The sequence below is a fragment of the Hylobates moloch genome, unplaced genomic scaffold (genome assembly GCF_009828535.3).
Source record: "Hylobates moloch isolate HMO894 unplaced genomic scaffold, HMol_V3 SCAFFOLD_17, whole genome shotgun sequence".
NCBI classification, from domain to species: domain Eukaryota; kingdom Metazoa; phylum Chordata; class Mammalia; order Primates; family Hylobatidae; genus Hylobates; species Hylobates moloch.
The window spans coordinates 28997540-29009729 of record NW_026652292.1 but is presented as its reverse complement, the minus strand read 5'-3'; the positions used below and the strand labels follow the sequence as shown (position 1 = coordinate 29009729).

At 41.9% G+C, this 12190-nt stretch overlaps 1 protein-coding gene across 8 annotated transcripts in view; it reads right to left on the bottom strand.

Moving 5' to 3' along the window:
* Positions 1 to 275: 275 nt before the first annotated feature.
* PDZD2 (PDZ domain containing 2) overlaps positions 276 to 12190 on the bottom strand; it is a 474581-nt gene continuing 462666 nt past the window's right edge. For all 8 annotated transcript variants that reach the window (XM_032135867.2, XM_058430032.1, XM_058430033.1 and 5 more), the window contains 2 exons: positions 10472 to 10606; positions 276 to 3193 (listed from right to left, as the gene is read on the bottom strand). In XM_032135867.2, the coding sequence (XP_031991758.1) occupies positions 3027 to 3193; positions 10472 to 10606 (302 nt within the window). In that variant the 3' untranslated portion in view covers positions 276 to 3026. The remainder of the gene's footprint in view (positions 3194 to 10471; positions 10607 to 12190) is intronic.

The following is a 12190-nucleotide window of genomic DNA, read 5'->3' as shown; positions in this document are numbered from 1 at the left end:
TGAGAAGGGAATGGAAGGGGTTCTGATAGGAGAAAACTGTCAAGGGCTTGTTGAAAGTGAAGATGTGGGAGGAAGTGACCAGGAGGCTGGGAGCGTGTGGTAAAAGAGTAGGATGTTCAATTGTAAGAAAGATTTAGAGGTGGAAAAGTTTTGGATTGTGTCAAGATTGTGAGTGTGGCCTGGAAAAGGGCGGCTAATTTGAGTTCTGTTGCCTTTGTACCTCTGACTCATTTAGGTGACGATAAACATTTCTTATCTCAGTATTACTCTATTAACAGCCAAAAGAGAAAAAAGAAATCAAGTAGTAAGCAGAGTGTTTATTTTTTTAAAATTACTTAAAAAAGGTTGTTTACAGAGATGTGGATTTATATAACTTGGTGACAACATTTTTAAAATGTACAGGCTATTTCGTATTATTGCACTTACTCTTTAATATATAAGGCATTTTACTTTACATAAATAAAGGATAATGTATAATATCATACAAAGTTATGGTGCCAATTAAGTCAACCATCACATTCAATGAGATGTGTGGGAAGATGGAAATGAAACCCAGCCTACTTTAATCTTCATAGAATATTCTTGCAACTACGATTTACTTGTTATAACACATATTTACCCTCATAGCTTATTGTGAATGACCAGTTAAAAAAAAAAAAAACGACAGTTTTAGTAGGACAATACCATTAGTGTTCACTTCAGAAAGTGTGGGAATTTATTTATTAGGCTAATTAGAAATACTAGTCATGCCTTGAACACTGAAGACAAATAAATAGCTTTCTATCTTAGGGTCAGACAGTTTAGCTTTTGCTTCTTCCCTTAAATTTCAGCTGTTGGTGAGGCAAGATGTAGTAGCAGTGGCCGATGACTTTAGCATAGTGTATGTGGTAAGCCAGAGGTCTACCCTTGTACTCCACACATGAGGATTAAGGACTTGGGGAAGGAGACCATTCCATCTGCTCCACATTGCACAAGAAATTCCTGTCTGTTCACATAGGGCTGTGCGTTTCTTATTATTAGGCACAGCTGTAGGAGTGGAGGCGAAAAGCAGTTTTCAGCGTTGACTTGAAATAGTCTTTGATTTAGGCAAGAAAGCAGAAACCACAAAACGGACCCCAGAGACTGAAAAAAACAATCAATCAATCAATCAAGCATGCACCTTGCACTGACTTCGTACAGTATCCTACCTGTAACTGTAGTGAAAAGTAGAAGTAAAATCAATAAGACCTTTCTAACTAACTCTTGTACTATATTTTCGTTTGTATTGCCGGTTGATGAGAAATCTGGACTCAGACAGACAAGCCAGCTATTTTTCTCTCATCTGAAGGACCTTGCTAGGCCGATTCAAAGATGTTTGGTGGGATTGGTCATTCAGAAAAATGATGTATAAAGCTGATGGCTAAAGCCCCTCCATGAATCTGGGGGTCATAGCCATAGACCCAAGCTGTAGGTTATTTAAAGAAGTATCTCCAACATAAAATCTTAGTGTCATGCACACAGGTATGGCAAATGCACTCTCCACTCATATTCTTAGGACTCAGCGGGTTGGTTTGTGTCACTGAAGACCTGGCTTGTGACTACATTTCTGCTCCTTTACCTTGACTCACCCTGTTTCTCCTCCTCTTTATGACCCGATGAGAGTTTGGAATTTACCTAAGAAAATACGGTACATCACGAGGAGAGAAAAGCCAGCTATGTGACGACGAACGGAATATCTAATGGGAGGAATAGCTACTGGGACGCAGCTCATGCCGCCAGAGGAGGCGTGGCAAGAGTGAGTTTCCCGAGCAGCATGAGTCACGACAGTCTTCTGTAGGAAAACATTTTTGGCAGAAGGAGGAAACTGCAAAGCGGGAAAACGAAAACAGCAAAAACTTAAGTCACTGCAGTTGTCATTATACGAGGTCAAGAAAAGAGATCCAATACTTAGAATGTTACATTTCTTAAACAAACATGTTGGGAAAGAGGAAAAAAACCAACCAGTCGTCTCCTAAAAGGATTCCATTAAGCTCCTCTATTTGGATTGTACATACATTGTCTGTCTATAAATCCAAGGACACTTACTTAGAAAGATACTTGATTTCTAAAAATTGCTTAAATTCGTGGTTGGAGTGCATAAAATACAGAAATGGAAACCCAGTGACTGTGATATTTTTGTCTGCTCTTGTACAGACCAGTCTTGAATTCAAGCACTTATCAAGACAGGTTTAAAAACTAGTTGTAAGGTGCTTTTAGATGTTGACCTTTCTGCTCCCTCTAAGCAGTGAAGCTCATGGCTATTTAATACAGTTTATCAGAAGTGCTATTCTGTAAAACAGCCTTATGGCTTACACTTTTGAGATAGAAAATGATCAATACTTCATGGTGATCAATAACCTATTGAGTTGAACTTTGCATACGTACATTATACATTACACTCACTAAAAAATACTCTATTTTGCTTTTTCATTTTTGGACAATTCCTGAGCTCGGCCTAACAGGTCATAATTCATTTTTTTAAGTCTTTCTTACTCTCTTTTCAGGGTAACATATACAGACCTACAGCTCCTCCTTCCATTGAATGTGCCTAAAAGCATTCTGTCACTTACTTACAAAATCATATAAAATGATTGATAGTCCTCTTAGGTGTGACATTTGTGTCCCCCTCAGACTTTTAGTTCCCTAATCACCAGGATTGGGTATGTTGGGAGAGCTGGCAAGAAAGAAGCAAAGGTCTAGCTAAGTGTTTCAGATAAAGAAGGGTGTGTCACATCTTGTATCCCCATCAGTAAACATAAAGGTAGGGGACAGGCACTGGAACGAAGGAACCCTCCCGGCCTGGGTGATCCAGGTGGAAAGCTTCTGGAGTTAATTTCATTGCTGTTGCACATACAGTTAAGTCAGGCTTCATGTGTAAGCACAAGCTTGGAGATTTTTACAGTCCGTGTCTATACCAGTGTTGGCCAGTTCAAGAACCTGTGGTTTAAAGAAGTCACTCTGATTTGCTAAAGAAAGAAGATAACTGAGAAAATGATTCTTGTTAAAATTCATGAAGAATTCCTATGCTTTCTAATTAATAACTGCACAGGTCCTTCTGGGACAGACTTCATAATATTCCAGGCATCGAAGTGCATGAGCCCAACCAGAGGTTTCCCATTAATAGCAAGAATTTCATCTCCAGCTTCTATTATTCCAGCTTGTTCAGCCGCACCACCTGCGAGAATAAACACAGAATAATAGCTTGGCAGTTGCATAGTATTCAAAAATCCTAAGTAAACAAAACTTTTAAATGATAAAAATATCTAAATAATATATTATTGAATAGAGAAATATTTCTTAGAACACAAAAAGCATATATCCATAAAAATAAACTGGTCTACATAAAACAGTTCAACTCTAGCCCTCCCACCGCCCCTCCAAACATAATCTATAAGATAAAAATAAACCGACAAGGGGAAGATATTCTGTATGTATTTAATCAACGAATGGTTAACATCCAGACTAAAGAGCTACAAGTCAACAAGAATAACACAAAATAAAGTTGGGCTAAGGAAATCAACAGCTGAAATCCGACCAGCCAGTAAACACAGAAAAGCAGGCTCAACTTTCTTTTTTTTTTTTTCTTTTTTTTTTTGAGACAGGGCCTCACTCTGTCACCCAGGCTGGAGTGCAGTGCTACAGTTTTGGCTCACTGCAGCCTCCGCCTCACTGGGCTCAAGCGATCCTCTCACCTCAGCCTTCAGAGTAGCTGTGACCACAGGCATACACCACCATGCACAGCTATTTTTTTATATTTTTGGTAGAGATGGGGTCTTGCCATGTTGCCTAGGCTGTCAGCTTCTAATTGTTAACAGATACTGGCTGATACATGCAAGTTCTGAGAATCAGTGATATTATGTGCTCATTAGTGACCATGGAGACTACTTACAGAGTTTAGCATGTTCACATTATAGCTTTGTCTAGCTTTGTATGAGCTTTGAAAAAAAAAAATGCAAGTGTAAACCCTCATTTATGTTCTCACACATATACTTCTAAAGGTACACCAGCTATGGAGGCATCTTATGGAGAAAAATGGCATTGAAAGAAAAATTCCCAAGTGTGAAAATAAAAATTTTCTCAGAAATTTTGATTAGACCTCAAAAGACTGAGCAGATGTATCGATTTCATCCTAAATTACTGAAAGTCGTTATTGAAATTATTGAAATAAATATTATGTGATAAAAATACAGCTTGGAAGAAATCCAACCCATCCAAGGACAAAAACATTTCCTGTGGTTGATGATTGATTGATAGAGGCAGTTACATTAGAGGAGAGACCTCACCAATATCAGCCCTGTAGTGGGCCCCAGGAAAATGATTTGGTCCCCAGTCCTTGCTTTTCTTGAGATACATTTTTGGAAGGACCAAAGAACCAATTATATTTGTGTTAACATAGTACCCAATGTCCTATTCTAGCATATTAACTGAAGGCCTTCAGGTTATGTGAAACAAAAGAATTTTGTGAGTGTTCACCTGGGCCTCAGGACATGGGAGGTTCCAGGCAACCAGAACAGCCTGACGCACACTGAAGGAGCCATCAGACTGGGTTTGGTCTCAAATCTGTGACTTCAGGCAAGTTACAGATTTCTCTAAACTTCAGTTTTCTCATCTGCAATCTTACTAGGTTGTTAGAAGGACTGAATGAGATGAAATAGAGGAAGGTCTTCTAGGACAGGGGTCCTCAACCCTCGGGCCGCAGACTGGTGCCAGGAGGGCTGCATAGCAGGTGAGCAGTGGGCGAGTGAGCAAAGCTTCCTCTGTTTACAGCCTCTCACCGTCACTTATATTACCACCTGAGCTCTGCCTCCTGTCATATCAGCAGCGGCATTAGATTCTCACGTGAGTGTGAACTCTATTGTGAACTGCGTATGCGAGGGATCTAGGTTGCGTGTTCCTTATGGGAATCTAATGCCTGATGAGCTTTCATTGTCTCCCATCACCTCCAGATGGGATGACTAGTTGCAAGAAAACAAGCTCAGGGCTCCCACAGATTCTACATGATGGTGAGTTGTATAATTATTTCATTATATATTAAAATGTAATAATAGAAATAAAGTACACAATAAATGTAATGTACCTGAATCATCCCCAAACCATCCCCCACCTAAAGCCTCACCATGGAAAAACTGTCTTCCACAAAACCAGTCCCTGGTGCCAAAAAGCTTGGGGACTGCTCCTTTAGGAAACATTCAGTGTTGTACAAAGCAGAGGTTTGCCAGCTTTTGGACTTTTTACACAAGAGAGAAATAAATTCTCTCGTTTAAACCACTGCTATTTTGGATTTCCTATTACATGAGGCCAAACTGAATCTTAACAAATTTGAGCAGGATATGTGTCTCTCTCCATTTACTCATAGATTTTTTAAAAATGTCCTTTAGAAAGCTTTTATGCTTTTTCCCAAAAAGGTCTTGTATAGCTTTTGTTTAACACATGCTTAGGTTCCTTATGCTTACGATGAATTGGTGTCACACAGTGCACAATCTGCATTTGGCTTTTCATTCAACACTGCTTTTGAGCTGGTCCCAGTTAATATATATAGAGAGATGTAATTTATTTTTTCAACTGCTATTTAGCTTTCCTTTATATGAATATATTTTATTCTGCTACAGATAGATAGAAATTTAAATTGTTTCATAGCTTCCATTTTTGTAAGCACTGCTGAAATTTTCCTTAAAGATTAACCAGTAGATACTTGCATGAGAAAAAAAATGAGTGTTTTCCTTTCTCCACATCCTTGCCAACACATCATAGTATGAAATTTTTTATTTTTGGCCAACTTGATAGATTAAAAAATGATTTATAATATTTCTAATTTTCATCCAATACATTTAAGTTTGAGCATCTTCCTGTGTTTCTTGGCCACCTAGGTTTTAACTTCTGTTCATTTTCTATTGCTTTCTTTACCCAAATTTTCTCTCCTGTATTTTTCTGACTGAACTATATAGTTCTCCATATATTCTGGATTTTTTTTTTTTTTTTTTTGGAGACAAGGTCTCCCTCTGTCACTCAGGCTGGAGTGCTGTGGCACAACCATGGCTCACCACAGCCTCAACCTCCCGGGCTCAAATGATTCTCCCACCTCAGCCTCCTGAGTAGCTGGGACTATAGGTGCATGCTGCCACACTCGAGTAATTTCTGTATTTTTTGTAGAGATGGAGTCTCGTCATGTGGCCCAGACTGGTCTTGAACTCCTGGGCTCAAGTGATCCACCCACCTTAGTCTCCAAAGTGCTGGGATTACAGGTGTGAGCCACGGTACCCTGCCTATTCTGGATATCAACCCTTTGTTTATTAAATATATTGTAAATATCTTCTAATCACTTATTTTTGAATTTGCTTATAAATTTTGCCATATAATGAACATTTTACATTTTATATATATATATATATTTGTTTTTTAGATGGAGCCTTCTCTGACCCCAGGCGCAGTGGTGCGGTCCTGGCTCACTGCAACCTCTGCCTCCTGGGTTCAAGTGATTCTCCTGCCTCAGCCTCCTGAGTAGCTGAGATTGAAGGCATGCGCCACGAAGCCCAGCTAACTTTTATATTTTTAGTAGAGACGGGGTTTCACCATGTTGGCCAGGCTGGTCTCTAACTCCTGACCTCAGGTGATCCACCCACCTCAGGCTCCCAAAGTGCTGGCATGAAATCCATGATCCATGAGCCACCACCCCCATATGTTTTTTAAAATGTGTTTTTCTCTTATGTTTAAGAAATCCTTCTATGATATTTAAAAATAATGGTTATTACTGATATATAGAAAATTCTGTTGATCTCTGCATGTTAATTAATTGTGAATTCATTCCTCTTTGTGAACTATTTATATTGGCTTGACATTTTCTTAGATTTTTTTTTCAATCAGAAAGAACATATAGGAAGACAATTTGTCATTATTGGCAAATAATATTTCTAATTTTTGTACTTCTTGGCTTATAGCTGAGCTATTTGGTAAAATGATGAAACATTTTGGGAGCAACTTAAAATTGTACTGGTGACAATGTACACTGCAGTTTCATATAGGAGCTTAAAAATAACTATTTTCTAATTTTTTTTATAAACTCCCTGACCTTAAAGAAAGCTTTAGAGATGTTGATATTTAATTTCTTTATTATTCAGGCAGGGTTGCGGTGGCTCATGCCTGTAGTTGCAGCACTTTGGGAGGCTGAGGCGGGTGGATTACTTGAGGCCAGGAGTTTGAGACCAGCCTGGCCAACATGGTGAAACCCTGTCTCCTAAAAATACAAAAAATTAGCTGGGTGTGGTGGTGCGAACCTGTAATCCCAGCTGCTTAGGAGGCTGAGGCACCAGACTCACTTGAACCTGGGAGGCAGAGATTGCAGTGAGCAGAGATTGTGACACTGCACTCCAGCCTGGGTGACAGAGCGAGACTCTGTTTAAAAAAAAAAAAAAAACTTACTTTATTATTCAAATGCTTGTTCTGTAATAGCCTTACTCAAGAAATCAGTATTGCTGTATTGTTTTCTAATGCTTGAGCTAAAAGACACAGGAAAACAAAGTGAACAGAAAACCTGTACTCATGAAATTTGTAAGTATGAAATATGAGGTAAGATGAATCCTGACCTCAAGTGATTTGCCCGCCTTAGCCTCCAAAAGTGCTGGGATTACAGGCATGAGCCACCGTGCCCGGCCAGATAATGAAATCTTTAGACTCACTAGTTTCCAAAGGTGGGATCTGCCGTATCATATTCAGAAATACTTGAATGGCTTTCCCCAAGAACAAAACCACGGGCTTGCACATGAGAACATCTAAAGCGCTAGTCTGTGGGACTGACACTTCACTTCTCCATCCATTTCCACAGCAGTTTTCACCGATTTGTGGCCAGATGCTAGAGACAAAGGCTGAGATGTTGTCCAGGACGTCATATTCTTGCTTTGCTGGAGACAGATCTGAAGGATGCCATCTCTCCTGTGGCTTCTGCTAGTGTGGGGTCCCCCAGCTGATGTGCTGCTTTAGTCAGCGTCTGCCCTGGTCCTTCGGTGTGCAGGCTCACACGCTTTTTTGGGTTGTGTCCCCTTGGACTGCAGAGGCTATGTGTCCTGTGACCAACCACGGAGGCGGCCACTCCCACTCCCCTCAGGAGTGTCTTAAAATACCTCCACTTTAGCTACCCTGTTGAATGACAGGTTAGCTGGGTGCTGTGTTTTCAGGTGATGGACATTTTCTCTCAGCCCTCTGAAGGTGTTGCTGGCTCCAGGCATTCATGCCGCCGCTCTGATTGTTGTACGCAGTGAGCAAACTAGAATTTTCTCTTGGCTTTTTAGATTTTCTTCTTTATATTCTCAAACTTTATTATATCAAGGTTTGGATTTAATTTTTTTTGTAGACAGGGTCCTACTCTGTCACCCAGGTGGGAGTGCAATGGTGCAGTCCTATGCACTGCAGCCTCCAAGTCCAGGGCTCAGGAGATCCTTCTGCCTCAGCCTCCCAAGTAGCTGGGATCACAGGTGTGCACCACTCTGCCTGGCTAACAAGGCTTGTTTTTTTTGTTTTTTGTTTTTTTAAATAAATTCAGACTGTTTTGCCGTTGATGAGTTTTTCAGTCTGCATAGTCCTGTCATTTTTTCACTTCTGGAAAATTCTTAGTCATGATTTCTGCAAATATTTCCTCTCATTCTATTTTTTCCTTCTGGAACTCTCTCATTACCTTTTTGTAATCATCTCTTTATTTCCCTATACTGCATTTTTTAATGGTTTTTTCTGTTCTATCTTCACATGGATTTAGCCTACTTTTTTACTTTTATTCATTAATTTAAAAATATATTTAACTCCATTTTCACTAATGAGGGTGTATGTGCATTTAGTTTTTACTTTTGAAGACGCAGGGTCTTGCTCTGCTGTTCAGACTGGTATTGAACTCCTGGGGCTCAAGCAGTCCAAGGAGCTGAGACTACAGGCATGCACTACCACACCCAGCTTGCATTTTTTTTTTTTTTTTTTTACATATTTGCTTGCTCCTTCCGAATACCCTCTTGGTCTTGTTACATGGGTAACATTCCTGCCTCTGTCATGAATGGGGTGTCCTGCTTTTCGGGTCTGCTGGCAATGGATGTTGCCCTGTACCCTTCGTCTGAGAGCTTTCTGTTGTGAGGGCTCTTATAGTCGAGTTGCCACACGCTTGCCTGAGCCTAGTTCTCCTCCTTCTGCTGCTCTGTCAACTTGAACAGTTAACTTGATGAGTCTAAGGTTTTCTCTTTACTCTGGTACCCACAGGTCGCACATAACAGAGACCTGACTCCTGATTTATGCCTGTCTTCTGCTTGTTCCAGGGGCTGGGAGCAGGCAGCCTGTCCTGGCTGCCACTCGAGTAAAGCAGACCTGTTGTGACCACAGTTACTGGCAAAGGAGCAGGTCCCAGGCCTCTGCATCACAAGGTGCCTCGCTTCAGCTGCCCACAGGGTTGCTGAGGCCCCAGCCTGCAGTGTACGTTTCTTTCTCATCCTCTGTTTCCTCTGGGCCCCAAGGATGCAGCCCTGCTTCCCACAGAGGCTTCATTTCCACTTTTGATCCATCGAGCGCTTTTAAGTGTAACTATACATTTTTTTAAAGCTTTTTTCCTATTAACACTACAGGTCAAGAGCGGAGAGAGGCTTTGGGATTACTACGCAATTGTAGAAATATCTCAAGGTCATTAACTAGATGGTCATTTAAGGAAACAACAATCCTTAGCTAAGAAGAATTGACCTTGTTACTTGCTGACCTACTTATTCTGTTACATACTGTAACTTTAAATGGGTTTCTATTTGCAAGTATAATTACATATCGATATTGTTCATGCAATTATACTGTTAATATTATTAGTACAATTATGAGTTGTTAATATAAGATTTTGAAAAACTGCCCAAGACCAAAAAATGAATTATGCAAGTTGATGAAGAGATGTCTATTTACCAAGCATTTCAATAATGTCTACCCCCATCTTTTTTTTCCTACAAAGGCTATGCTTGGACTGTATTCCTTTCTTGCAGTCTAGCATTTACAAGTCTAGTATTTTAAGTCAATGAGATCTTGGCCAGTATTAAGTACTCCTGACTGGCAAGTCTAGTGGTGTTACTTAGTGTGGTGTGTTCACGAGAGAGAGAGAGGCCTGGAGTAAGGAACAGCTGCAGTACAGGGGTCAGGGACAGAGGCTCTGGGGCCAGACTGCCTGGGCTGGAGCCTGGTTCTGCCACTTACAGCTGTGTGACCACTTACAGTTTCTCCCTTTGTAAAATGGGGATAATGATGACACCCACCCGATAGGGTTGCCACGTGGATGGCATGAGTTAATACGTGTCCATACAGAATAAACCTTGTATGTCACAAAGCATTAAAAACAGTTCAGATTTTTAAAAACAAATTTGATTTCTAAATTGAAGGCACTTTTTTCACTGAGACATCCATGGAAAGATGATGACAGGTGAGAGAAGACTGACTGAGTTGTTGAGGACATTACCTTTGTACACTCTTTTAATGACCAAGGGCCCATCTCCCGTCACAGATGATTTTCCCCCATCCAGACTCAGTCCCAGCCCAGCCGAGGTCTTCAGCACTTCAACACACAGAGCATCGTGTACAGCCACACTTCTCCCTGCAGCGACAGCGTGCGCCAAGATAAAAATGACGGAGTTGTTCATCATGCTGCCTGTCCAAGTCCCCGAGGATGCATCGCCTCCAGCCCCATGTACTTCTGGCACCCTCAAGTCCCATCTACCCTGGGGTACCTATAACAGCACTTGAGCCCAGTAGCACTGTTGGCCTCCCACCTCTGGGGCTGCCCTCCTGGCTGTGTTGCTGCTGTACTTGCATCCTTTGTTCTGTGTTTTCTGCAAGCATTGGCGAATGCTTTTGTGCCAACCAGAAATCCCCAGAAGGCAAAGTGCTCTTGTTAAGCCCCCCACACCGGCTGTGCACTTCTCAGTGAGGACTGAAGTCACACCTGGGGACTCCAAATTTGATCCTCTGCCAACCCTGGCTGCTAATGGCAGCAGAACATCACCCTCTGGTACCAAGACTTGGCAGCACCAAAATGCCCAGCCTCATGTGAGACTGTTAGAATGGACTCCAAAGCCCCCAGGAACCCAGAGAGCTTCCTGCCTCCCCGCTCCTGCCACTCCTGCTCCTGCAAAGGGAAACCCTGCCCCTGGCTATGGCTGTCTTCACAGACACACTCGCTGCTGCCACTGGTATCTTGCTCCACTGTGAGGAGACGCGTTTCCATGGTGATGCCAGCTCTGTGTGCTGGTTTCAGGAAGGTGGGCTGGGTTTGAATCAGGATTGTAAACTTGCCTTGTACTTCCCTCCCTTGCCTGCCTGTCAGCCAAGGACATCAGAGTTGACTGCAAAGGCACACTTAGTTAATTGGGAGGCAGAGGAAGGACCACAGATGGATTAAACTGCCTGCTTCCTGTGTTCACTAGGGCTGAAGCCAAGCTAGCATTGTCTCCTCTGGACATAAATTCCGGTCCATTGTCGTGGTTTAAAGAAGGCCACTCCACAGGGTCTGAAGGACATTTACTAACACTGGGGGGAGCATGATTTTTCAACAGGAAAATGGGTCTATTGCAGTGGCTTGAGTCTGGCTGCATACTGGAGTCACCTGGGAACGTGAAACGGTGTCTGGCCCCCACTGCGGCATTTCTGATTTAATTGAGCTGGGAATATCCTGGGCATCAGGAATTTAAAAGCTTACTGCACCAGGCCCCCAGTTGGACGCTATCAGTGTATGGTAAGGAATATAGCTGCATAGGACCGGGTAGACCTGGGTTAGGGAGACTAAAGAACAGGAAACTGAGCAAGGTTAAGCCCTCCAGGTGCTCAGCATTTGATAGCTCTGCAGGGTCTGCTTCAAGGCCAGAGGCCCTGAAGTTGCTGCAGGAATACTGAGTGATTATAAATGACAGAAGGACCATCTAGATCTGAGTTCACGGGGTTTAAAAACTGGCAGCTGTGAGGATGAAGTGGTTTCCTTTGACAGTTTACAAGGATCCCACTGAAAATCCACCAAGCGGTCGAGACAGTTCTGGGGCAAAGGCAAGCATGAGAAGATCTGATGACCAAGGTGCTTCCCTGTATTGAGGAGGGCCTCAGCCCTCTGGAAGAGGGAAAGTGAAATGACACAGAAGGAAGACTGGGGACCATGGAGGCATCTGGACAAGAAGTGTTTCTCATTTGT